Source organism: Equus quagga, chromosome 14, assembly GCF_021613505.1.
Source record: "Equus quagga isolate Etosha38 chromosome 14, UCLA_HA_Equagga_1.0, whole genome shotgun sequence".
Taxonomy (NCBI): domain Eukaryota; kingdom Metazoa; phylum Chordata; class Mammalia; order Perissodactyla; family Equidae; genus Equus; species Equus quagga.
Window position 1 is genome coordinate 28,932,043 of NC_060280.1, and position 27,842 is coordinate 28,959,884.

Consider the following 27,842-nt stretch of genomic DNA (forward strand, 5'->3'; position numbering starts at 1 on the left):
GACGATTTGAGGGTCTGGGCAGGGTCAGCATCTAATTCTCCTCTCCATTCCTGGTGCCCCCAAGGGCCTGGCTCTAAGTTGGCACCTTGGCAATGTGATTTGAATAAACAAATGAGGCTATCCCAACTACCCCAAACCATAATGATTCCTTCAGCTCTTGATTGCAGCATTCAATAATTCATCTCTTATTGCATGCAACATTTTCACATTGTGTTTAACGACCATTTAACTCTGGATGCATTTGTCTCATCACCTACTGGCTGTCAGCTCCCATGGAGCACATCCTGCACCTCTCAGCCTGGGCCCAGGCCTGCCCTTGGGGAATGCTCAGTAAGCAGCTGTTGCTTATTTTGCAGCTAGACAGTACTTGGGTCTCAGTTCTGGGTTTGATTACCACCAACTCTATCTTAGGCATTGTAAACGCAGTGGATAAAAAAAGCACAAGGTTTGGAGCCAGACTGTGAGACCATGGCAAGTTACTTAACTCTCTAACTCTGCCTCTTTCTCTGTAAACGGGGAGAGTAACTGGATCAGCGTCACAGGGCTGGGATGAGCATTAAATCATCGATGCACATGAGCCCTTAGAACTGTGCCCACCACACGGTAAACTCACCGAGTTCACCATTGCTGTTATTAGCTCAGACCGACCCCACAACTCTGAGGCCAGTTCTGATCCCCGCAGCTGTGAAAAAAGAGGAGCAGCGTCGCTCACAAATAGTAGCTTTCCATCCAGGCCCATTCCTGGGAGCTGGAGGAGGCTTGTGAATATGAGACTGAAGGGGAGCAGAACGAGCCGCCCCCAAACATGCCGCTCTTGCATATTATTTACTTTGAGCTGTGGGCACTTGAAAAACAGCAGATGTAGGGAGAGGCTTTCTCTGAACTCCCCTTACCTGCCTAAAGACAGATCCTCCAGAAGGAACTCAACTGTCATCAATCCCCTCCCCGGGAGTGTCACCAACCAGGGAAGCCCGGAGTGGACACCACACCCAAACTTTGTCAAAAACTATCATACCTCCCACCTATTCTCCTAAAGGCCTGTTCATCTCCCCTAAAAGTCTCCCTAAGAGGCCCCCCACTTCCCTATTAAGATGTTTTTAATCCTGAATTCTAAGCCCCTCAGGGAGTTTCTTGTTTTCTCCTGAGGAGCTCCCATGTATACATGAGGTACACGTGTCAGTAAACTTGTTTGTTTTTCTCTTGCTAATCTGTCTTTAATTACAGACCTTCCAGCTAAGAACTCAGAAGGGTAGAGGGAAAATTATTTTTCCTCCCCAACATGACAGTAATTTAGTAAGAGGATTTCTAGAGTCCTCGTGCACGCAGCAGAAATACTGGGGGTGTGACCAGGTGCTCATCAAGGCTCTGACGGAAGCTGGGTACCAGCACATCAGGGCCCTTTCCTCGGGGAGCAGAGCTGTGGGGAGCAGAAATCCCGAGGGTGTGGTGCAGGGATGGGGTGGAGGCAGCACAGCGTCTAACCATCCAGTCCCTGAACTGTGTGGCTTCTTTGTGAGCAAGACACACGCCCCGCAGGGTGTGTTCCTGTTGAGGAACCTGAGCCAAATCGCCTGGAATATTCTCTTTGCACGAGTGTTCAAAGGTAGTACTCACTCATCAGTGCAGCCTTAGCTCAGGCTAGTCCTTCTGCTGGGGAACGCTTCTCCTCATTAGACTCTGCCTATAAAAATTCTCCCTGTCCCCAAAGCATGGCTCAAAGGATGCCTTCTCATTCATTCATCCAAAAATGTCTGCTGAGTGCCTGCGTATTTAAACCAGACCTCTTTCTGGAGATACCAGGAGGAATAAGGAGTACAGCGTACAGGGTCTAGTGCAAACAGCCAGGCAAGTAAACGAATACTGAAATTCAGTGAGGTGGGCCAGAGCAGAGGCATTTACAAAGCAGAGTGGGGTCTTAAAACACTCACCCGGCAGGGAAGGTAACTGACCACATTTCAACAAATGAACAAAGTAATTTCAATTTGAGAAAAGCGATATGAAAAAAATAAAATCGGTTAATGTGAAACAAAGTGGCTGGAAGGTCGGGTGGTCAGAGAAGGCCTCCCTCAAGTGACACTAAGCCAGAAGTGGAATGACGAGAAGAGCTCGGCCATGGGAGGATCTGAGGGGTCAGCAAATGGGAAGATCTGACTAGTGGAACAATGTTGATGATGACCAGCGTGGCGGTTTTGAGGGACAGAAAGAATGTCATGTGTCTGAGGAAGAGAAAGAACGTCATGCGCCTGGAATGTAGAGAGAGGGGAGTGGTGGGAGGTGAGCCCAGTTGAGTTTATAACATAAAATCTTATACTCTGATTTTTTTCACTCCACATTATAATGTAAGAATATTTTCAGTTGTGAAAAATGATTTGTAAACATTTTTAATGACTGTATTAAAAAATCATACAAAAAAGTTGCTTTCTGCTTAAAAAAAAAAAGTCATCATATGAGGTACACTCCTGATTCAGAGCCACTACCTGCTCAGTCTTCAGCTGAAGTCAGTGGGTAGAAGGGCAAAAGCCAGAGGAGTCGGGCTAGCCCCCTCCCGCAGCTGTCCTCACTGCCACTTCTGGGGCCCTGAGGTCAAGGTTCAAAGTGGGAAAAGCCCCACTGACCAAACCCCAAAGATTCTCAGCCGAGAATGTCTGAACTCCAGAAACTTCTCTCTCCAGCCTTCTTGCCCCTCCCTTGTATTGTTCATTCTACTGTGACTCTCATGGCTTGAGGAGAAACAACATAAGTTCTCAGGTGTCCCCTGGTAAAGACCAGTTCCTTGTCTCCCATTTGCAACGAACAGGCAATGCTGACAAGGCCCTCTTCCAGAAGGTTGCTCTCCTTTTTTCCTCTCCCACCCTAGCTTTTGGCTTAGGCTTCTCTGCAAAGCCACAGACTCCACCAACTTCTCTCTGCCAACATTTTAGTCTTCAGGGCTTGAGCTGCAGGGTCTGCGGAATTCCTGTCCATACTCGTGTATCCACTTGTTGGCCACTGAGAGAGAATGGGGAGGAAGAAGAGAGCAGGCTCAGCAGGGCGGACAGTAGCAGGGCTCACTCACGGGGTCGTGTGAGGGCCTCCTTGAATTCTGCACCCCGGGCAACTCACTTGCCTTACCCTAGTCCCAGCCCTGCTGTGGACCACAAGCTGTTGCCTCCAACAGAGATAAATAGCAAATCGTCCCCTGGAAAAAGTCCCTGACAGGTCCTGTCTACTACAGACTCATTTTGCAACCTGTGGTACTAAAGTCATCCGCCTTTCCTTCACGTAGTCCCTAAAAGCCCACCTCCCCCATGGTGCCATTCCAGAGTAACGACAGGAAGGGAGTGGCTTCTCCTGCCAATGTCCATCTCAGCACGGAATCCCTCTCCTGCTTCTTTTTCAGTCTTTAGAACTAAGTGCTCTTGGACACATATATGACATAAATACATGTGCTCCTTATTTATCTCTTCCTCGTCTGATCATCTCCTCATGGGGAGGCACTAAATGGTAGAGGTCATCATGGCTTGATGGTTCTCTCCTTGGATGGAGGGCTGGGACTTAGCACCATAGTCCTCCTCAGCTGTGCTTAGGAATCAAGATCCAGCTGGTCAGGTCAATAAACTTTTTCTGGTACCTGCTCTGTGACAGGATCCCTGCCCTTTACGGGCTCCCAATCTGTTGGGAGCAATTAACCCAGAATCTGATGATCTTAATACAATGTGGCACTGTAACGAAGCTTGTAGAATGAAAAGGCTATGCTATTTTCCATCCATCCCCATTTCACTTTACTCTGAACCCTTCACCCCATTCTCGTGCCCAGAAAGAGGCCTTACCCCACTTGTCTCCCACCAGGACAGGACAGCCAGCATGAAGTGTGTCACTATCCCCTTCACCACTCCTATGCAGGTTCCACCAAAACAGTGCTGCATTCTGAAAACAAGAGGGCCCCGCCCCAGAGACGGTCAACCCAGAATCTCAGTCCTTTGGAAGCACATGACTGAGAACAAATGCATGCATGTCATTAAACAAGAAAGCTGTCCATGCAGACTGGGGGCAAGGCATGGGTAAAATGGCACCAAATGGCCTAAGTTGCCATTTACTCATTCATTCATGCATACATCATTTACTGAGGGCCTACTGTGTTCCAGGCCCTGAGGAGGCGGAGACAAATCATGTCCAATTCTGCTTTCAGGGAGCTCAGTCTTGTTTGAGAGACAGATATAAAAACAGACCAGGACAAGACAGTTTGACAAGTGCTGAGAGAACAGTGAGCGCAGGGTGTCGCTGGATCACTGAGGAGAGGCACTCATCCAGAACCACAATGGGGAACAAAACATCCCTCATACAACTAAGAACCTACCCTTCCTTAGACACTGAGTGTAACGCCCCCAGGAAGAAGGCATTATCACAATCCCCACTTTACCAGCAAGGAAGTCGAGGCTTAGGGGCTTTAAATAATGCAACTAAGACAGAGCTAACTCAAACCCAGGTGTTTTGACTCCAAATCCTAAATATGCTTTTTTTCCCCTATACCCAGCTTTTTTCCCTATACATTTCCTATAGACTGACTTTAACCTTGGCCATTAGAAGGAGACAAAGCCCAAGTACTGGAGAGCTTTCCAGGATGCAGTGACAGCCACTGCATTCCCAAGCCTAGGAGAGATGCCAGCCCCGAGTTTTCATAGATACCCAGCATTTACTTCTTGAAATGCTTAGGATGTGCCAGCACTCTGCTAAGTGCTTTATAGTCATGACTTCCTGAGTCAGGTAAGGGCTGTCAGGGAATTTGATTGATCTGAAATCTGAGGGAAATAGTCATTCATTAAACAAACCTCTCACCACACGACCCTCCTCTGTCTCACTTGATTCCATAGCTCTTATTACAATACGTTGTCACTGCCTGTGCCCCATTCTCTGTGAGCTCCTGGGGGACGAGAACTGAGTCTTCCTCAGTACCCTCAGTGTCTCCAGCCCTTGATGTTTACTCAAGGAATGAGTGAAGGGACCAGTTGCCGTAGAGGATCCAAAGGTGAGTAAAATAGAGTTCTTCCCTTTGAGGAGCTCTCTTGTAATAGAGAAGGCAGACACGTAATCATCTACTTGTAATGTAAGTGTAAATAAAATAAAAAATAGAGGCACAAGTAATGGGGTCATCAAGAAGACTGAGGGATTATCTTTGATTTGGGAATCAGGGAAGACCTCTTTTTGCCCCCCTCCCAGGAATAAGCTTGCAGGCACAGACAGCAGGAAAACTAGGGTGTTAGTTCTTCACTCTTATAGCCACCATCTGTTGGGACCAGACCCCCACTCACCTTGACAACAGGCACGCTGAAGTTGGCATAGATGAAGGCTGTGGCTCCTCCTGCTTCCACCGAGCTCAGCTAGAACGCCAGAGGGAGAGCCAGGGTTGAAATAGCCCCTGGATGCCCTGCTCTGCCCTACTTGGCCCCTGATGCCATTTCTGTTTAGGTTCCCTCCTGTGCTCCCCTATTTCAACTCTACAAGAAATACTTACTGAAAGACAAACACCCAATTTAGGAATTAAGGAGCCTACTCAACGGCATCAGCGTTTGCCTATGGGGCCACGAAGGATAATATTCAGGAATTCCTCCTTTCTATATCCTTCCAGCTAACAACCTTACTGAGGGCTACAATAGCGATTCAAACTTTGAGACCCTCAGGAAGAATTATAGTTTATGTCACAACCCAAGACAAACACACACACACACACACACACCTCTCTGAAGTAAAAGTTTCATAAAACATTCTTACTATAAGACATACCCTCTGTTATTTTCCATTTTATGTTATTCTCTTCTAGTTCAGATTTCTTAAATGCAGACCAGATCCACTAAATTTATTTCACAGCCCACTAATGGACGATGACCTGTGGCTTGCAGAATACTGTTTAGACTACAACAATTAGTTTTGAAAGTTGGGCATCATAGGAACTACTGATTGCATCTTTGTGGTGTTTCCCAGATCACTCAGTCCCTCTCTACGTAAGCTCAGTCACAGAGCTTCACCATTGGTATATTCTAGAACGACGGATGTGTTTTATTAATATGAAGATTTTTTTCTGGTTGTCAAAAAAAAACCATAAAAATTTTGAAAAATGCAGGAAAATACTGAAAAATAATATTACTCATCATCTTGCCATCCAGAAAAAAAGCTTATTATAGTTTACATACTAATAATTGACATTTATTGAGCACTGACTATACGCTAGGCATTATACTAAGTCCTTACCAATATATTATCCCACTTATTCCTCACAGCAATCCTATAAGTTAGGATGGTTATTGTCATTATTCACATTTTACAGATGAAGAAACCGAGTCTCAGAGAGATCAAGTACTTTACAAAAGGTCACATAACTCTTCGGTGACTGAGCCAGGATTTGCACAGAGCCAATGCTAACTGCAAAGTCCCTGCTCATAGCCTTGATGATGTACTCTTGAACACTCAGGTCATGTCCAAATGTTTCCTATTATAAACAACACTGCACTGAACATCTTAATGAATAAAGTCATTTTTGCATTTTAGATTGTTTTCATAGAAAGAGTCCAAACATTGGTATTATTGGGTGAAAAGTGTATGCACATGCTGAACACTTTTGAGACATAACTGCTGAATTATTTTCTCACCAGCAGCATGACATGAGAGTGCCAGTCTTACGTCCCCCTGGCTAACTGTCCACCAGAACATTCATGGATGCCACCATATTCACCCGAGTTACACAAGGGCTCTAGGAGGTAGGATGTTGGCACTTGTTGGAGGAAACTGAACTGAATTGGGGATTCCGAACCTGGAAATGGCAGTGGTGATTTTTATAACATTTCTTGGCTTCCCTTGTATCCCTTTGGGAAGGGCAACGAGAGCAACAATTTGCTCCTTGTGTTTAAGTAGCTAACAAACTGGATGATTCTGTTCTAACCCCCACTGTCAGCCACTGTGGGTGTAAGCAAGATACAACTGGAGGAACCTGGACTTTCCTGCATTCCTTTACCTGTGGTCTCACAGTGTATGGGGAAGGAAAGACTTGCCCAACAGCTTAAAAAGAGAACCTGACCTGCGTGCTATGAAGCTGGTGAGCAGGACTATGAGATCTGTGGGGAGGAGAGGGAAATCTTCCCTCTGTGAACCTGCCACTGTTTTCTACCGGGACTGATCTTCTACCAGTCTGAGCAGAAAATCACTAACTCGATTATAACTCAATCCTCTGCGAATCTTAAAGATTATTTTCTCCCTACAATATTACTCTCATGTTCTCCACAAACCTTAATACTTGTCTTTAGAAATGTTTACGATGGTCTTTACCCCGACCTGAAGATGAAAGAATTGGGCACAACCTAGCACTTCCTAGGTCCCACGACGCAGGCGCCCCTTTACGGGGTCCCATACTTGCTTTGTGGGATACAATGACAGAGGCATATTGTATGAAACTTTACAGAGTGAAATCCCCTTAGATTATCTCATCAGATCCTCATGACAACCCGTGAGGGGTGCAGGGCAAGAAAAAGAGCTCAAAGAATTGATGTGATTGGTGCTGAGGCCACATATTAAGTGGCAGAACCAGAATAGGCGAAGTGACTCCAAACCCAAAGCACATTCCCTTCCACTCTGTCTCAGATGCTTAAAACCAAATACACATGCATGTGCGCATGCGTACACACACACACACACACACACACACACACACACACACGCATCCGCCATAAAATTGCTGGGCTCTTGCACCCACGCTACCCTTACCATAGTAACTGGGCCTTTGTAATCAGAGAACCAGCTGTAGGAGATATTACGGAGGCAAAGAACAGAGAGAAACTGGCCCCTAGATGTCCTAGTCTTTGATTGATATCAATATTCGTCACTGCCTGTGACCTCCCATGCCAGCTTGAGTCATCAACCAGAGATGCAACCAGCTGTTGATCCAAGACGTGCCCTCTGCCTGGAGAGCTGACGTCAGCTATCCCTCTGTGCCTATTGGAACACTCAGAATGACCACCAGAGGCCAGACACCATTAGAAGCGGTGTTCTGCAGGAAGTATAAAACTGAGCCACATGAAAAAACATGCTGGAATTGCCAGCACTAAAGACCATGGAGTGCCAGCCTCTGATCGCCCTTTCTTGGCTGCGCTGTGGAGACGAGACACAGCACTAAGAAAAGAGGGGATGCCGGGGAGGGGTGTCTGCTAGTGTGCTGAGCCTGAAACCAGGACTTCATCGTTGAGTGTTATATAGAGCCCTTCTAGTTAGCATGTTTATCCCTTCAGTTGACAGTAACACACCTCTCATAATGACAGATGACTGAAATTATGACTTGTCCATAGAGAAGGAGGTAAACCCATATGATCTGAAGGGAAGGGTTTAGGTGAGACGATAAAGACTGGGGCCGAATCCTGTAGGATCAGGTCAGAAATTAGGAGAGGACGCCAATTTATTTTTTAAAGGGCTGTAATGAAGATTTTGCTGAAGATTTTATGGAGAGATAAGGAAGAGAATTTTCACTACATGTGAAACATTTACTGAAATTTACTGAATTTCTCTGTAGGCATCTCTGTTCTTCCCTCTTGTGATCTTAGCTGCCTCGTTTCTCTTCTCTCTTTCCCCTCGCAGCTCCACAACCTCATCTATAGGTCCATGCTTTTCAACACCAACTAGTCCATGGGACCTCAAAGAGAGAGATTCTCACGTCCTCTTCCTGTGTCGGTGAGGTCCCAGGGTCTCTTGGCTTCCAATGTGACCCCACTTCCCATCCTAATCATTGCCTGCAACAAGGTCACATTCAGGTCTACACACTGTAAGCTCTTTGAGAGCAGGAACTTGGACTTAAATTTCTTTATATCTCCTACAGTGCTAACAAAAATGCTATCTGAAATTCACAGAAGTCCTGGAGATTTTTGTGCTGTATCAGATAAAATCAAAATCTGATATTGCTTTGAAAACCATAAAAGAAAAGTGATATAAATAGTCATTAAGTAAGAAGCCCTGGTCCCTCCAAAGCAAGACTCACATAGATCATAAATGTTGCAACTCGGTTCCCAGACTTCATTCTGTACAGTGGGCTGGTTGGTGACTGAGACAAAAACAGAACGTATCATTATTTCATGCAGATGGCATCAGAGTAACAGCCATGATTCCGCCATAAAACAGGGAAGAGAAAAACGGGAGTGTCACAGATGGGATACGGCATTGAGCCACACCTAGTAGAGTGTGTGCCCATCTCTGCTGGCACATACTCAATATACTTTTTTTCTTTTACTAATTTATTAGATACTCATACTAAGTGAATTGTATACTAATCAAACAGAATTGTTTGTCAGTAGTGAAAGTACTCTATGAAGGGTTAATTGTACCTTCAGGTTCTCAACGAAATAAAGAAATTAATATATAACCTATTATAGATAATTATTCTGTAGGAACACCAAGTCATAAGACTAGAGTTCCCCATTATTTGCTGGAGACATACATTTTGTCATAAAACAGTTTAATTGAGATATAATTTACACACCATAAAGTTCACCCATTGTAAGAGTACTTCTCAATGAGTTTTAGTAAATTTTAACAGTTGTGCAACCATTCCCACAACCCAATTTTAGAACACTTGAGTCAGCTGAAAAAGTTCCCTGACGTCAGTTTGCAGCGAATTCCTACTCCCATCCCCCACACCGGCCAAACACTGATGTGCTTTCTGTCTCTATAGTTTTGGGTTTTCTAGAAATTTCACATAAATAGAATCATAAAACATGTAGTCTTTTGTGTTGGGCTTCTTTCACTTAGCACAGTGTTTTGTTTTGTTTTGTTTTGTTTTGTTTTTTTTACTCTTCTCCCCAAAGTCCCCCAGTACATAGTTGTATATTCCAGCTGTGAGTGCCTCTGGCCGTGGCATGTGGGATGCCGCCTCAGCATGGCCTGACGAGTGGTGCCATGTCCGTGCCTAGAAACCGAACTGGCGAAACCGTAGGCCGTCAAAGCAGAGTGCGCAAACTCACTCAGCCATGAGGCCGGCCCTGTTTAACTTTTTAAGAAACTGCCAAACTATTTTCCAAAGTGTCTGTACCACTTTACATTCCCATCAGCATCATATGGGGGTTCCAGTTCTTCCACATCCTTTTCAACACTTGATATGATCCTTTTTATTTTAGCCATTCTAATAGGAGTGCAGTGCTATCTCATGTGGTTTTGATTTTCATTTCCCTAATGATGTTCAGCAGTTTTTCATGCGCTTATTAGCCATTCATTTATATTCTTTGGTGAAGTGCCCATTCAAATAATCTATTTGATTATTAACCTATTCAAAGTATTAATTCAAAGAAGCCCATTTTAAAAAATTGAGTTGTCTTATTATTGACTTATAAGAGTTCTTTGTATTTTTGGATATGAGTCCTTTATCAAATACATGATTTGCAAATGTTTTCCCCTAGTTAGTGGCTTGTCTTTTCATTTTCTAATGGTGTTTTGAAAATCAAATGATTTTAATTTTGATGAGGTCCAATTTATCACTTTTATTTTTCTTTTATGGATCATGTTTTAGCTATCCTATCTAAGAAATCTGTGCCTAACTCATGGTCACAAAGATTTTTTTCTATGTTTTCTCCTAAAAGTTTTATAGTTTTGCATTATACATTTAGGTCTATGATCTATTTTGAGATAATTTTTGTATATGGTGTGAGGAAAGGCTCTAAAATTGTTGTTACTATTATTATTATTTCACAGATAGATTCAATTGTTCCAGTACCATTTGTTGGAAAGACTATCTTTTGCTCATTGAAGTTCCTCGGCACTTTTGTCAGAAATCAATTGACCATAAACGTCCTGGACTTTGTTCTGTTCCACTGGCCTATGCGTCTACTCTTACACCAATACCACACTGCCTTGATTACTGGAGCTCTATATTATGTTTTGAAATCAGGGAGTATACGTCCTCCAACTTTGTTCTTTTTCAAAATTGTTTTGGCTAATTTAGGTCTTTTGCATTTCCATATGCATTTTAGGATCAGCTTGTTGATTTTTATAAAAATAAGCCTTTTGTGATTTTTATAAAGTTTGGGTTGAATCTATAGATCAATTTTGGGGATATCTTTTAATCCTCAAAAACTATTTGTTGAGTATCTGTCAGCAAAGACGAGCAGTTGAGATCATAAAGAAAGGAGTGACTGGAGGAAGGACAATCTTCACTGGGAAGTCCCTGAGTGAAGCAGGACAGAAGACTCCAGGACAGGCCACATTCTTCTCCCCACTAGCGAATCTTGGAGAGGAGGATGGTGGCATAAGAAAATGAGTCAGCAGCAATCAGCTTGAAACCAAGGCTTTCAGATCTTCCTGGAACAAGAACTTCTGTTCTAAGATTTCACTTATTCCCTGAGAGCCCTATAAGAGCTCTGCTTCAGGGAAATAAACAATACCCTGGTTCCCTACCCAGGAGATTGGTCACTGACCCCATAGTTACCGTAGCATGGTCAAAATGAGGCTCATAGTGCCCGCCGATTCCATAGTTCACCACCTGGAGATACTCTGCATAGGGAGGCTGGACATCAAGGCCTGTGAGGGCAGCAATGCGATGGTCAAGGGTCACCAGCATTGGGTCAACGGTGTCCTTCAGCCAGGCACTAAAACACACCACAGATGAGAGCATCAGCGATCTGATGCCAGAAATGACTAAATGTCTGTGAATGAATGAATGAAGGAAAGAAGGAGGGGAGGCAGGTGGGCTGGAGGGAAGGAAGGAAGAAAGCATGGGGAAAGGAAGGGAAGGAGGGAGGGAGGAAGGGAGGACAGGAAGCTAACACAAACGCATAATTACCTACTCATTCATGTTAAGTCTGCCCAGTCGATTTTGTCTCTCTCTCAACATTCACATGTTCATTCATTCAACAAACATTCTCTGAGGCCTGCCGAATGCCAGGCCCTGTGCTAGGCTCTGAGGCTACAGAGTAAAGGTTTACAGCACAAGGCACTGGGATATAAAGAGGAAGAAGACAAACTTGGCCTTTAAAACTGCTCTGTTTTAGAGACATTTCAACAGAGGGAGCTGAGTGCAATGGAAACAGCTTGGAATTCAGACTAGTAAGACCAGTCCCTGATCCTCTGCGTGACCCCATGTCAGGCACTTAACCTTTAACCTCACTAAGGTTCAGTTTGTTCATCTATCAAATGGGATGATAATAATACCTACTTCACAGAGTTGTGAAGATCATGAGAGAAAATGCTTATGAAGATGCTTTGTCAGCTGTATGTTAGTGATTGCTGTAAAACAGAAAAGTCTCTGCTCTTCTGCTCTATTCCAAGACAAATCAGGGTAGTTCAAAGGCCAAAGAGCAAAGTTCAGTCCCTTTTCCTGAATGTCTTGTTGAGGTTCTGACAAAGTGGAGGATTTGGAATGAGAACGTAGGTCCCCGGGAAGAGAGGCAGTGCTCCCCAAGAAAAGGCCGTGAGCTTCCTGGGGAGACAACGAAGGCTCTGAAGGGAGGAGCCTGGGCAGGACACGGGAAGACCACTTCTTTGCTCTATAAATGATGGATTCATTTGTTCATTCTCTCTTATGGAGTGCGTGTGACGTGCTATGCTATGTGCTCCTAGGTTTACAAAGATATCCAAGACAAGGCTATTGTGTTCAAAGAGCTCACGGGAAAAGACACAAATATAACTGAGTACAAATCAAGGTCGAATGAAAAATGAGAAACAGCCTTTAAAGTAAAGTGCTTGGAACACAGAGGAAGGAGACATTAATTTTGACTGGGGCACTGAGGTAAGATGGTGACATGTAGGCCAAATTTTGAAGGGCGCGTAAAATTTCAATGGAAGGAAAAGACACAGGGGTACTCCAAGCTGAAAAAAACAGCCTAAGCACAGCCAGGGAGGCGTGACAATACAAAGTGTGTACAAATGGGAAAGCATCTGGTCTATGAAAGAAGTAATGGGAGATGAGCCTGGAAAAGTAGGTTGAGGGCATGTTGCAGAAAGCTGAGGACACCGAGGTAAGAAAACTGGGCTCTGTGGGTAGTGGAGAGCCAGTGAAGGGTCGTGGGCAGAAAAATGATTTGGCGATTAGGAGTTCACTGGTGACCTTTGAGGGACCAGTTCCAGTGAAGTTGTGAGGACAGAACCAAAATTCAAAGGGGTCAGAGGGATGGGAAGGAAGAAAGAGGCAATGAGTGTCTCAGTTTCTTTACCTGAAAAGTAAAAAGAATACCACCTACTCCCCTAAAAGCAGTGACTCTAAATAGAAGGCTGAATTTTCTCTTTGACACTACAATATCAGAAAGTTTAGGAGAGCAATGAAGCTGAGGTTGTATGGACTGTCCAAAGTTTAGAGAATAATTCCTAATGTGAAAGGTCTCTAAATGTACCAGACCAAATAAGTTAAGCCAAATGATTCTGAACCAAAGCTTTCATCACTTGCCTCACTTCCAAGGCAACAAAAACCATCCACTCATCCTGAGGTCTGGCCTCTCCCCAAGGATGCTGTTGTCACTGTCTCCCATGGCTCTGATGGGGTCCCTTCCTCCTACTGTATCACTAGTCCTGTCCTTACACTACAAATCAAGGGCTGCAGAGGGATGGCCAGGGATGGAGGGGAGGGGCTAAAGCTGGGCGCTCCCCGCTGAATCTGCCCTCTAGGGAAGCCATCAGGTTCAGAGATTCTGGCCATCCTTCTTGCCTGGATGTTGGCAAGTCAAGCTTTGACTATGAGTCAAGAGGTGGGAATGGAATCTGGTAAAGTCAAATTCCAAATGGGGACTGGACTGTATTCTTTGGAAAAGCAATCCTGATTGGGAGAACAACTACACATTTATTTTCCGGTTTAGGGCACAGGAGCTTTGTCAAGTCTTTCCCTAACGGCCTCCTAGTTAAGTCCTCAGACCATATAACAATCTGTGGAAGGCCCTTGGGTGAGGGGAGTGGAAAATTCTTCCTCTTAACAAGAACGTACAGATATAAACGTGAACTACAGGTCCTCGAGTGGCATCTCTGATGGCCCCTGAATGGCTGTTGATGACCTTCAATCACCTGTGCCAAGGGCTCAACGGCAGGCAGCAGGTATGACTAGAGTGCCTGCCAAGGAAGGATGTTTCTCACCTTTTGCTGATGCGGTACTCCACTGGTAACTGCTTCTCACCGGATGCCACCACGGATCGCTGTAGCTGGTGTGAAGGACGGAAGAGAAAGTCCAAGTGGTTATGATGCGAAGGGAAGGGCTCTGTCATTTCCACAGACACGCCCCTCTCTTAAACATAAATCTAACAATCGCCACTTCCTCCCTGATTAAAAGATATGTTGCACCTGCTACTACTACTTTAGTGATAGCTATCGATCTTGGAAAAAGAAGTAGTAAGTGGCCTAAAAATCTCAGAGTTGAAAATAACCTTTAGCATCACGTCTGGTAGACACTAAGCACTCAATGAAAGTTGGTTGAACTGAAATAAATTGATATTTGAATCCCTTTTACGTCCGCAAGACTGTGAACTCTGTAAGAACAAGAGCTATTTCTCATTCATCTCTGTATTCCAGTGGCATGGGGCCTGGCCGTTTGTCAAATTAAATGAACACCCCCAACAACAGGACACTCTCCACCTTCTGAAGCCTGCTCCTTCTGAGCAATTCTGACAAAAGCCCTTCCTTACAGAAAATCAAAATCTTTTTTGCTGCAACTGCCTTGATTATGGGGGAAAAAAAATCCCAAACAGGTTAGAGGTCACTAATTTAACTGAATGTCTCTATGCTGCTCTGAATGTCTGGATATAAATTTTAAATTATTTTTAAATAAAGTGGTTTCTTATTGCAAAAGCACTGTACCAGGGACAGAAAGAGAAAAACTGTTTACTTATGTAAGGATGTGTCTACTTCTGCATCTGTCATATAATGTCAGCTCCATGAGGGTGAGGACTTGGTCTTTCGTCCATGCTGTATCCCCAGGGTCCAGAGAAGGCCCGGCAGGGAGTGGTTGCTCCATATTGGTGAAATGAACAAACGAAGGAATGAACCAGAGACCATGCTTAAAGACCCAGCCCTGGCACTTCACACGCAGTTAGAGCAAAGCACGGGGCAATGACCTGCACAAGACAGACACCACTTCCCTTTGCAGAGGCTTCCGTCATATTACTGCTCTTGCTGCTAAACCAAGTAGACAAGCTGGGAAAAGCCGCTTCCTTTCCTTGGACCTGTTTCCTTAGCTTTAAATGCAGCATGTGAACAACACCTTCTGGGAAGTCGCTCTCAGTCTCTCTACAATATCAGGACACAGGAACTCTGTGGGTGACTGATACTGCCTCTCTCTAGTCCTTTGCCAGTTGTTCCAGCATCCTCCCCCAAGCCAGTCACAGAGGAAAGAGGAGAGATTCCTAAAGGAGGAGGAGAGATTCACAGAGGAGAGATGCTCCCTTCTGTTCTTTCAGGGCAACATCAGTGGTTTAAAAAAAAAAAACCCTAGGGAATCTCCACTCCAACCCTCCCCTCCATTAAGAAGTCACCTTGCACTTAATTCCTTATAACAATTATTTATTGTACACCTACAAGTCATTCATTTTTAGGGACAAATATTTATTGGTTGATCTCCATGCTAAGCACTGTGGTAGGCACCGGAAATACAACATTGGAAGGCAGACACGTCTTGCAATGGGGCCCTACTGGGCAAGTGCAGGGTGCTATAGAAATACAGAGAAGGAGCATCTAGCCCATTCTTATAAGGGACAGAAAGGCATCCCAGGATGCCCAAAAGATGACTGGAATCAGACAACTGAAAAGAGGCCAAGGGAAGAGTGTTTCAGGCAGAGGGAAGAGTGCGTGGCGAGGCTGGTGAGAACACGCCCATTCACAGAGATCCAAGTTGTTCAGTGCAGCTGGGGTGCTGGGTGCGAGGGGGATGGGCTGCAGAAAGGGTCGGCAGCAGCCAGGCCAAGAAGCTTTGGAATCATTCAAGAACAAAAGTCACCCCTCAAAGAGTTTAAGGAAGGGCTTGACATGGTCAGATTTGACCTTTTAAAGATTACTCTGGCTGCGATGGGCATAATATGGAGCTAGGCATTTCAAGGACAACGTATGAGCCCTGCCAGTTTATAGTCTACTTGGGGAGACAGGATGCTGACCCACGAAACTGTTAGTGACACCAAACTTCACGTAAATGGCAGAATAAACAAAAGTACCAAACAACTGATGACAAAAGCTTTGAGTTCAGAGGAGGGGTGTTGTAGGTAGCCCCAAAAAGTGCTCTGAAAAAATGTTCCTAGTGAAATAACCAATGAAAATGGGCTAGAATGGGCAGGGCTAGCAGGCCGAGGGAGGCATGCGGTTTCAACGAGTCTTGAAGGAGGGACAGGAAGTGGATGGGGGAGAACTGACGAGAGAGCATTCTTTGGGCAAGAGATAGTGAATAGGAAGCAAATAAATTCAACACAAGCCATTGAGGCATCTGTGCTCAGGTCCCACGGAGCAGCCACACCATATAAGCCAGGGCTTGTTCCTGGCAGAGCCAAAGACTAGACAGGGATTAGCAACTCCAGCAAGACGCTTCTGGGGGAAGGGAGTGTGGCAAGATCTGTGCATGCCAAGTAGATGACCTGGCCATGAAAGATTAAATAAATATCTCTGGGTGGGCCGCCTGTCCTGTTACCATGGCAACAGAGTTGGTCCAAGGAAAAAATAGCTGCTGGCCAAACGCTACCGCTGGCTCACTGAGAAACTGAAGCTATTGAAAATACATTGTTCCAATTCACCAGTGGAGCTTAATCATCTCAAAAACCTTCTGTACAAAGATTCTCAACTTCACTGGAGGGGCTTTTGGATAAAATGATTATTGCTACTCTTCTCTCTCCAATCCATGTTTGCTGTCAGAGTCTTCCTTAAAATCCACAGAACTGATCACACCAATCTCCTATTTAAAACTGTCCAGCTGTTCTCCCCCACCTATGAAATAAAGTCCAAACTCCCCTGCACGGTATTTACGGTGCTTCCTAACGGTGTCTCACCGTCTAGGCTCATCTCCATCACCTCTCACTCCAGCCCGGCACACGTCAGCCACCGAGCTTCCCCTCATTCTCTGAACACATTGCATATGAGGCCCCTGCACATATGGTTTTGTCTTCCTGGAATACCCTTTGCCGTCTTGTCACTCTGATGAATTTCACACCCACAGGGAAGCCGTCTCTGTTTCCTCCTCTCCTCCCACCTGCTCTTCAACCAACTGCCCTTCCCTCAGAGGAAGGTCCTCTTTTTATGCTGCCACAGCACAGCTGCCTGCACACACGTCTGTCACAGCACACATCCCAGTGTATGCTCAACGTATGTTTTCCCCTTTTCCTCAGTAAGCTCCTAAAGGGGAAGGACCAATACTCAATCTCTCTGTAAAAGCCCACACTCAGCACAGTGTCTGGTACTCAGCAGGCTCCGTTCTGTTGACAGATGACTGGATGGCTGCCTGGAAGAACAGCACATCATTAAGGGCACAATGACACAAGTAATTCTGAGACAGTCTCAACGTGCCGTTTGCCAAGAGGCAACATGCTTATGGTGGTGAGGCAGACTGTATTATTTCTAAATATTTGCCACTCTTCCTGGAGGAGGATTAAACGTGCCCTTCCCATCGACATCAAGCTCAGCACTGTGACTTGCAGCGCCTTCCCCGGGGAAGACTAGACATGCTCTCCCTGTTGACTGCCGTGGTGGCCGCACACTTGGCCTTAACCGATAAAACACGGACGGAAGTAATGTCTGGCACTTCCAAGCAGAAGCTTTCAGAGCCAGCCGGCAGTTTTCCATCTCTGTCTTTTTCCTCTCTCATGAGACTGGCAATGTCCCAAGCAGAGGCCGCTCTGTCAGGCTGGGTCCCAAAGTGAAGACAGCGTGGGGCAGCCAGCCCAAGACAGACACGTAATGTGAGGGAGAAGCAAACCTTTATTGTTATTGTCCCTGAGATGTGGGGCTGCTTGTTACCAAACATAACCTAACCTAAGCTAACTGACACAAGAAGGAAGAATAACAGAGCAACAATCAATGTACCTCTAAGTTCCAGCTCTGGCTCCTGCTTCATGTGTGACCTTAATCAAGTCCCTGCCCCACTCTGTGCCTCAGTTTCCTCTTTAGCAAAATAAAGTTGAATTAGATCATCTTTCCACTCTGTGATTCCATAAATCTGTACTAGGATATCAATCCTTGCCCTTTCATTTCACCCATTTTTTTCTTCTACCAATTACATGGAATGACTGACACCTGGGGGGAGGGTCCTTTTACTTTTTTTTTAGTTAAATTTACATACAATGATACACAAAGATCTCAAATGTACCATTTTCTGAGTTTTAGCAAATGCATACAGCCGAGTACTCCACATCCCTAACAAGATATTGAGAGCACATTTTCAACACCCCAGAAAATCCCCACTTTCCCTTTCCCAGCCAATGCCCTCCCTCCAGAAGCAACCACTACTGTGATTTTTCTCACCACTGATTAGTTTTATGGAATGGTTGGCATTTTGAACTGGACTGATGAAGTGTCTAGTTATTCAGGCTGCCTGTTCTCACATTCCTGAGCTCCAGGCATGTGAAGACACAAAGGGAAGTTCTTGGCAGGCTCTGGGGACACTCACCCATGGTTCTGCAAGCCCTCTAATTTTCTGAGCCTCTGAATCACTGACAAAGTCGTGGTAGAGAACAACATAGGGTTCCAGGTGGATGACCTCCTTCCGGACGGGCTGGAGCAGCAGGAAGGGGCTGGAGTTGGTCTCATAGGAGCAGTAGAGGCTAGGGATCTGGTAGTGTGTGGGCTGGAAGGAAAGACTAGAATCAGCATAAGAGAAGAGTCTGGGGCCGGCCAGGTGTTGTAGTAGCTAAGTTCACGCGCTCTACTCTGGGGGCCCAGGGTTGCCAGTTCAGATCCTGGGCGCAGACCTATGCCCTGCTTATCAAGCTACGCTGTGGCAGGCGTCCTATATATCAAGTAGAGGAAGATGGGCACAGATGTTAGCTCAGGGCCAATCTTCCTCAGCAGAAAGAGGAGTGGCAGTAGATGTTAGCTCAGGGATAATCTTCCTCACCAAAAAAAAAAAAAAAAACAACAACAAAAAACAAAGAGAAGAAGAGTCTGGGAGCAGAAACCAATTTAGGGGAACTGTGGTATAAAAAACTGAAATGCAAGAGATTCAAAATGTGGTCACTGATGCATCCAGGTGAGCTTCACATTTTTTTAATGCATCAGCCCTTTCCCCTCACACTGTCCCAATTCTACCATCTCCCTCTCTTGCCAAGCCTGTTCCCCCAACTCTTTCCCCGAGGAATCCTACCTGGGAACCCAGGGTCTGACATAATCCCTCGTAGGTGTCTCTGGTCTGCAGGTGGGGTACATTGGGCCTCTGGATGACAGCCTCAGCTACCACCTGGTTGGGGCTCTCTGCCAAGAGCTTTTCATATTTCAAGACATTCCTGGCCATCCTCTTATTATCTGGGCCTGGGAGAAATCACAGCAAGGAATAATACAGATTAACAAACAGTGGTGGCAAGGAGTGCTGCCAAGGCTTCCCACATCATCACTGTTGCACACGACTGACAACTGGACACTCCGAATAACTCCTTGTGTCCATGCACAGGAGGATGTGAGGCCCTCATTGCCAGAAGAGTATCTGGTATTAATGGAGTAATTAATTGAGATTGAGTTGGGGCTGGTAGATCTGAAGGCACACCGGACTTTGGGAGGGTAAGTGGTACTTAAACCAAGGGGTCATCGAGATGGCAGCTCTAGGATGGAGTGATGGTTAAAGTTTTATGTATAGGGAAGAAGCTTCATTCTTCCACTCATTCATTCACTCATTCATTCCGTAAATCTTCAGTGAATAAGTGCCATGTACCAGACACTGCGCTAGAGGCTAACCTCCCAGAGTTTAGAGTCTGAGGGAGAAAAGACACATTAAGTAACTACTCACAACAAAACACAACAAGTAAGGGCTATGAAAGAGAAGTTCAAAGAGCCAAGCCAACAGCAGAGAGACCCAACCTCTTCTTCCCTGGAGAACTGGAAGCTAATTTATTCCCAACTCTACTAGGGCCTTCAAAATTCCTAACTGGCCTAGACACAGAGCAGTGCAGTATGGGACAAAGGGGTTCCAGACTTCGGTTCTAGTCTGGGTTCCCACAGAGGCCTTGTGCCTTGTTTGTGCCCACCTGTTTGTGACCACTTTAGGGGCAAGTGCCCTGTGGGTTGGCAGCTCCCTTGGTCTGCTAGCCTCTGTGCATGTTGTTCAGCGCATTTCAGAAGGAGGGCTGAATTGTTCTAATGCTTCCAAAGCATCTGTCTCTGGGGAGCTCAATGTGCTTCTAACCACCACCACCACCAGCACCTTGGAAAAAGGAGGGGACAGAAATTTCCACCCTTTTTTTAAGAAAAGGAGAAATGAAGTGTGGGAGAATGGAAATGATGAGCCCAAAACACAAATGAAAATACTGCAAAGCCAGAAATGGAACTGGGAATCTCAATTTGCTCTGTCCTATCTATCCACCTATAATAGCGCACAATTTGGGTTCTCTGGGAAAGGCAGAGATTTTAATAGATCAAGTACAAAGAAATAAAGGGGGGCTGGGTTATTATGTTGCCTGTACTATTAATTGCCCACATGTTTCCAGATCATGCAACTACTTCCTTATCCTTCTGTTTGCCAAAGTATCAGAATCGAATAATGTTACTAGGATTCATTGAAAAGTGATAAGAACATAATTGTAAAGTCCCACATGAAAGACTTTACAAATATTAAAAAATAATAGTGATTATGTATTTATGCTAGTATCTAAATATCTTATTAAAGGCAAACCTAGGAAGCCATCTACCACCAAAATTTTAAGCACCAATAGCCAAGCAGACAGCTAAGCTGGCAAGTCTCTCCCCTGTTTAACTCTGGCGAGGGGCTCCCTGAAGAGGGCTGCAGCTGAACTCTGCGCTGACTGGGCAGGATGCCTGCAGAGCAAAGCAAGCTCTGTTTTAAAGGGAAGAAGTGATATCTCTTTGAAAGCAGCAAAAGGGAATAATCCTGCTGAGTAACTCTCCTGGCAGACACAGCTCTCACTGATTTCATTCATTCTCAGGTCTGCTCCCAAAACCCAGCTCTTTAAATGTCCCTGAAGAAACTGGCTCCCAATTCTGGACTGTTCTTCACTGAAGCAACATTGGTATACAACTGGTAGGGAGTGGAGGAGGAAAGGGACAGGTTGATATTGAAACCAGCTCAAGAAAAGGTTGACACAAGGGAAGCCATATTGTAGAAAAGAGACCATGTTGTAACTTTGAATGACCTCTAACTAACCCGGCTGGATTTGCACCCTCCAGGAGATCCACCTGTTCTGTAGATTTTATGACCCCTGCTAGTATATATACCTCCCAGCTGCGATAAGACAATAACTTCATTCTTTTGAGTTCCTTAGGAATGTGATGACCCCCCAAACAGACAGTCTATGCTGATAGCCATCATCAATGAAAACTGAAAGATCTGATGTGGCAACTCCCAGTCTGTAACACCAGAGGGTCAACGTTCCTAACTCCCTCCCCTATAACCTGCTGGCCTATATATCTGCTTCAAGATTCTGTGCCCCTCTTAAGATGGTTCTTTTGGACATTAGTCAGCCATCTTCCCTCTTGCTAGCAGGCTGTAATGAAATGCCCTTTCTCTGCCACCATCTTGCCTCTTGATGACTGGCTTTTGTCTCACAGAGAGCAGCAGATTGTGCCCTTTGTGCGGTAACAAAATCTTCTTAGCATTTTCCAGTTAAGTGAAAAATTTCCCCTGATGCGCAATCAGTATGTAAGTAATATTTAATCCAAAATTAGAAATGAGCTTTGGATTATAAAATTAGAAAAATAAAAATAGATAGCTGTATTTCACTTGCAGGGATTAAAGGCCAGGAGCAGAAGGAATTTCCTGGTAAATCAGAGCTGTGGCTTTTTATCAATACGTACTGTAGAGAAGAAACTCTCGGGAGAGGCTGAGGGCGCATGAAACATTTCCTGCCTATTAAAAAAAAAAGAAAGAAAAAAGAAAAGAAAGCGTTAACTGCACTGAGGATATCTCCTCTGACCAAATCATTAAATGGATTTTTTAAAAACTATGAAATACTCTTACCGTAGTAGATAGTAAGACTCACTGAAAGCAGCAGGCTAGAATTTCAGAGGTCCTGTCCTAGCTCAGGATTTGCAGCCTTGATGCAAATCAGGTCTCTTCCCTTTCCTCATTTACAAATGATTTATTACCACCCTTACCAGGGAAGGTAGAAAAAGGAATGAAAATAAACTTTCCTGAAGTGCCTTCAAATCTTAAAGCATGTAAACCACGTAACTGCAGGGTGTTATTTTGGGGTATCTTATTATTCACCTTAATATGGAACTATAAAAACCGTAGTAAAAATATACTTTGTTCTCCAGGCTCAGTACTTCCCAGAGTCTACAAAGTTAGTGGGAGGGAAGAAACGGAAGAAGTAAACCGAACCCTTCCCACTGCATAGTAATGAAGGCCACTCAACCTCGGGCGACACTGGTCAGAAGGAAACAGGAGCTTTGCAACAAACCTGGGAAACAGAGCCCGGTGGAGGCGGGCCGCGATCCTGCTCTGGGTGCCATGAACGATGATGAACTGAGAGAAGTGTATTGCCTTCTGATCATTTTATTTTTGCATGCTAAAAATTCATTTTTAATGATAATACCAATAATCACACTACAAAGCCTATGAGAAATAGGAGACAAAATGCTCCACAGAAACCCACTCTGCAAGCACTTTGGATAATATATAGAGCGCACCTGGTTACAATCCTATGTCTTACACATTTTCATATCCTGATTCTTTTGCTCTATCTTGTTCCCTGGAGTACTTTTTATATCATTACATAGTCTTCAGAGACAGCATTTTTTACTTATTATTTTTAAATGTGGTAAAAAACACAACATAAATTTACCGTCTTAACCATTTCTAAGTGTACAGTTCAGCGCTGTTAACTATATTCACATTGTTATGCAACCAATCTCCAGAATTTTTCACCCTGCAAAAGCGAAACTCTGTACGCATTAAACGACTCCCAATTTCCCTCTCCCCTCAGCCCTCGGTAACCACTATTCTACTTTCTGTCTCCTTGAATTTAACTACTCTAGGTACCGCATATAAGTGGAATCATCCAGTATTTGTCTTTTTGTGACTGGCTTGTTTCACTTAGCGTAATGTCCTCAAGCTTCATCTATGTTGTAGCATGTGTCAGAATGCTATTCTTTTTAAAGGCTGAATACTATTCCATTGTATGTGTATAGCACGGTTTGTTTATCCATTCGTCTGTTGATCGACGCATGGGTTGCTTCCACCTCGTAACTGTTGTGAACGGTGCTGCTATAAACACGGGTGTGCAAGACAGTCAGCATTTCTAATGGCTGCATTTTATTCCACCTAGAAGCTACATCACAGACAACCTAACCATTCTGCTACTGTTGGACATACAGATTGTTTCTAATTATTTAATATCATAAATTATTCTGTTCTATGCTTAACAGAGGGATAGTTAAGTAATCTGTTGATATCTAATAATGTCAGATATTAACTCAGGGTTGTAGCTTTTCACACTCTTTTGAATGAAGAGAACTAAAGCACAATTTTATATATTTTTAAAACTCAAGGGCTTTATCGTGACATAAAATTATATTTTATCAAGAACAAAGTTAGAGTTACTTTTGATGTGATTTTTAAATTTCTTTGGAAATGTCTGACTAAATCATGTTAAATGAAAAAACAAAACATACTCTTGTAGAGTATAATACAATAACAGCTTACGTTTATTGAGTGCGTATGTGTCATGAATTGTGTTAAGGGCTTTACATGCATTAGCTCATTTAATCCTCATGACAACCCTTTGAGGCGAGCATTGAAGGGGAGAATATGCCACCCCAAAACATGCCTGTTTGGCATAAGGATTATTTTGAGCCAAATATTTTAAGAAATATCAGACACAGGAGAAGTTCTGAAAACCAGAGTAGAAGTTACCCTTCTGTAAGGGAAATGTAAATTTATAAAGGAAATCTCTATTTGTAAGGGTGTCTCCCTCTGTGTACCTGGAAGAGAAAGACGACTCTAAATCACAAGAGAATCTTATTAACGGAGAAGGCATCCACTTAAGTTTGCATAATAACCTTACCCTTGTTTGCTTTTCCTGGTAACCTCCTCTAAGTGGCCTCCCCCAACACCTTTCTTCCTTTTGTCTTTAGCTGAAGACACTATTTAAGGTGGCGGCTTTGGTCACCTCAGAGTTACTCATTTTCCCCAGGTGTCTCCCATGTAGACAGGAAGTACACATGTTAGTAAACTTCTGTTTATTTTTCCTCTTGTTAATCTGTCTTTTATCACAGGAAGTTCTCAGCCAAGAACTCAGAAGGTTAGACAGAAAATTATCCACGCCCCCACAGCATCATTATTATTCCCCTCTTAAAAATAAGAAAATTGAGGTCCAAGGAGGTTAAGTAAGTTGCCCAGGTTTTCACAGAATTTGACCCCAGGTCTGTCCAACTTGAGAGCCTATGTTTTAATTACTACATTCTACTGTCTCTCATTATTAGCAGTGAGTGAAATAATTTTTTACCAAAATATATCATTAAAAAGTACTATATAATACACAGTATTATATATAATATGACATTATATAATATTTTTCATGGTATGCATAGATATATAATCATACCTACATATCCACCATACATAATTTAATATGATAATGAAAGGTCCATGGAGGGACATTTATCCCTAATTTGCTGGCGGTAAAAAGGCAACCATAAATTGTCTATAAGACAATACCTATGTGTTCTATTACAATGACATAAAAAAATACGCTGTATGAGCACAAAGAAGGAGAGCCTGGGGAGTTCAAGGAGAATTAAAGAAGACTTCAAAATAAGGAAGACTTCAGAAAAAGGGAACATTGGTAAGATGAATAAAATTTACCAGACAAAGCACGATTGTGCAAAGGGAGAGTCTGCCAGTGAGTAGAGGAGAAATCTAAGTCATCACACAGGAAAAAAAAACAAAACTAATAATCAAGCATTGTGCTTAAAACCCTGTCATTCAGGGTAAGCTGCTTTAGTTTATCTTCTCTGAGTCTCCATGTCAATTTTCCATTTTCCTCCTCTCTTAAAATTCAATTACTTCTCGCCCTTTGTTGCATCGCGGTGATTCTATTTCAGTTTTAATATGTAGCAATGGAGCAGGAGAGTTAGGAAGAGAACCCTGCAAAGTTTTACAACAAAGATCCATTTACAAGGAACGTCCATGAGAGGAACAGGACCGCCTGCTGCACTGAGAATGAATCTGTTTTGGCAGCGACACGTGGTTTTGGACCACCCACATCCTCCTCCTCCCTTTTCTCAGAAAAAAGGGGAAAGAAAAAGGAATGTATGGAGCAGAAACGGTTTATTAGCTTTGGAAACTCTAGGGAATTAACTCTGTAGTGATTTTTCCCAGCCTATTCTTGAAGATCTTACAACTCTGGTGGAAAACGGAGTTAGCTATACCAAAAGACGGCAGCTCCCATATTCAGGGAAATGAGCTTCCATATGAGGCACAACAGGTTGTAGATCAACAATGCCAAAGGAAAACAACACCTGGAGGAGGCACTGAGCTGGTGCTACGGACCAATGACAGCCGTTCTGTAGCTGGACGCTAGTCAGGATACAGCTGCACTTGATGGAAGATGAGAGAGGATGAAAATCAAACCTCTTCCTTGGACATTGGCAATATCATGGCATAACATCTGTGAAGAGTTATGAGTTGTTGAGAGTGCAAAAGAGTGATCTACATTGACTGTGTACCCATCAAACATCCGTCGATGCAGCCGCTGCTGCCCAGGTGAGACTGCCTCCTACATGGCAGACGATGACTGTAAAGCTGTCAACACATTGGAAAGAGTGCCGGACTAAGAGGCAGACAGACTTGGGCTCTAATCCCAGCTCTGTGAACTTTGTGACAAGTTAGGAGTTTTTTGGAGATTCAGTTTACTCACATGTGAAATATGGGAATAATAAAACAACTGCCCTGCTTGACTCACATTTGGTCCTGTTGGGAAGACGAAATAAATGAAGAGACATGAAAATGCTTAGAAAGTTGTAAAGCAGATATAAAGCATCACACTCATTGTGATGAAGGCAGTGACCCTCACTTATTCCCCGACCTGGAAATAGGCAAAGGCCAAGTGATCCAAGGCGTCCTCTAGACTTCCCTCATCCTCTGTCTTCCACTCTCCATAAGATCCTCGGAAAAGACTGACAGCCTCCTCCAGCCACGGGATGGCATGGTAGTAATCCCCCATGTCATAGGCCACCTGTAGGGAACAAAGGTACCACCATTTAAGCCTTAGTCCACAGGTAGAAGAAAGGAAATGACTATGCAAAGAGTGGAGGCCCTTTGGAACCCAAGAGGCAAGTTTTCATCTCAAATTCACTTAAATTCAATTTAGTAAGCATCTATTATACAAAGCATCATACTAGGTGTAGAGAAGACACAAGGGTTCTTGCATTTAAGGAACTTATAATCTGGGAAGGAGAAAGAGATGAACTCAGGTAGCTATAATACAGGACAGAATGGCATGAATGCTTGAAGGAAATATGCATAATATGCCATGGAGGTATAGAGAAAGGAGGAGACTTGGGGATCTCAAAAGGCTTCATGGAATAAGTGCCACTTGAGAAGGGCCTTCCTTGAAGAAGGAAAAGGATTTCAATGAGCAGAGAGTGGAAGGAAGGGTATTTTAAGACTAGGGAATGGTAGAAACAAGCCAAAAGCAAGGATGTGTTCAAGTAGTACATTGCGGCTATAGCCTAAGGTGAAGAGAAGCAGGAAATGAACTTTAAAAGGCAGCATGGGTTAAGCTAATGAGAGTCGTGAATGCCATGTTTTCAGGAAGATATTGCTGTTAGCAATGTGAGAAATGGATTAAATTCTTTCATTTATTTATTCAGTATTTGCTGAGTATTTACAATGTACCTGGTGGTCCTGGCCCTTAAAGAGCTTCAACCAAGTGAGGGGCATGTGAGCAAACCAACAATTGCAACACAATGCCTTAGACACCATAATGAAGGTAGACGTGGGAATGCTATGGGAGCTCAGTGGATGTGTCATATATTAGATGTTGGAATGCTGGGGAATATGGCAACATGGCCTAGACATAGCTCCTGTCTCCTAATAGTTTACAGTTAACCAGAATACCAGAACTGCAGGTGGAATTTCCTGGAAATTGATGTTGGAGACAGCATGGAATTATAAAGCCACAGGGTTGGAAGAACTCTTATGAAATGATTTAATTTCAGTATAACTTCCAGACAGGCAGAAAGACACGGCAGAACCTAGAGATACTGCAACTGTGCAGCCTAAATAATAAATCAGTTCCTATCCCAGGTCTGCCATTAGCCTGCTGTGTTATATTTCTGGTCCCCAAGTTTCCTATTTCTAAAAAGGTTGAGTTGAAGAAAAACAATAAAAAACGAGTGCACTTGTTCTGCTAAGTTAACAATTCACTTTATTAATGAGGAACTCAAGTCCAGTCATGTGGTAGATTGAGATAACTGGAATCCTCCCAACACAAAGACTTAGAAATTTTGAATAAAATATAACAGGCATTTCATTATATATTTTCAAGAAAGAATGGAAAATACCCACGTACCAGAAACAAGAAAGGAGCTAAAAACCTAAGCAATAAGCTTATGAGCAGATGCTGAAGCTGCCTAGGATGGGAGTGGGTGTTGTCTCAGTAATCTCGATACTTAGTAACCTTAGGTTATAACGCAAACGTGAGGACAAAAGATGAGCCTTCCTTAGACCTCCAAAAATCTAGGAATCAGAACTAAGACACACTCATAAAACTGAAATCCATGAAAAA

At 43.8% G+C, this 27,842-nt stretch overlaps 1 protein-coding gene across 1 annotated transcript in view; it reads right to left on the bottom strand.

Moving 5' to 3' along the window:
* Window positions 1-2,746: 2,746 nt before the first annotated feature.
* The window catches only part of P4HA3 (prolyl 4-hydroxylase subunit alpha 3), a 37,024-nt gene continuing 11,928 nt past the window's right edge, over window positions 2,747-27,842 (bottom strand). The window contains exons 5-14 of the mRNA XM_046638229.1: window positions 26,139-26,288; window positions 21,907-21,958; window positions 19,250-19,413; window positions 18,557-18,733; window positions 14,059-14,123; window positions 11,429-11,588; window positions 8,993-9,055; window positions 5,289-5,357; window positions 3,810-3,906; window positions 2,747-2,988 (exon numbers count right to left, since the gene is read on the bottom strand). Of these exons, the coding sequence (XP_046494185.1) occupies window positions 2,918-2,988; window positions 3,810-3,906; window positions 5,289-5,357; window positions 8,993-9,055; window positions 11,429-11,588; window positions 14,059-14,123; window positions 18,557-18,733; window positions 19,250-19,413; window positions 21,907-21,958; window positions 26,139-26,288 (1,068 nt within the window). The 3' untranslated portion in view covers window positions 2,747-2,917. The remainder of the gene's footprint in view (window positions 2,989-3,809; window positions 3,907-5,288; window positions 5,358-8,992; window positions 9,056-11,428; window positions 11,589-14,058; window positions 14,124-18,556; window positions 18,734-19,249; window positions 19,414-21,906; window positions 21,959-26,138; window positions 26,289-27,842) is intronic.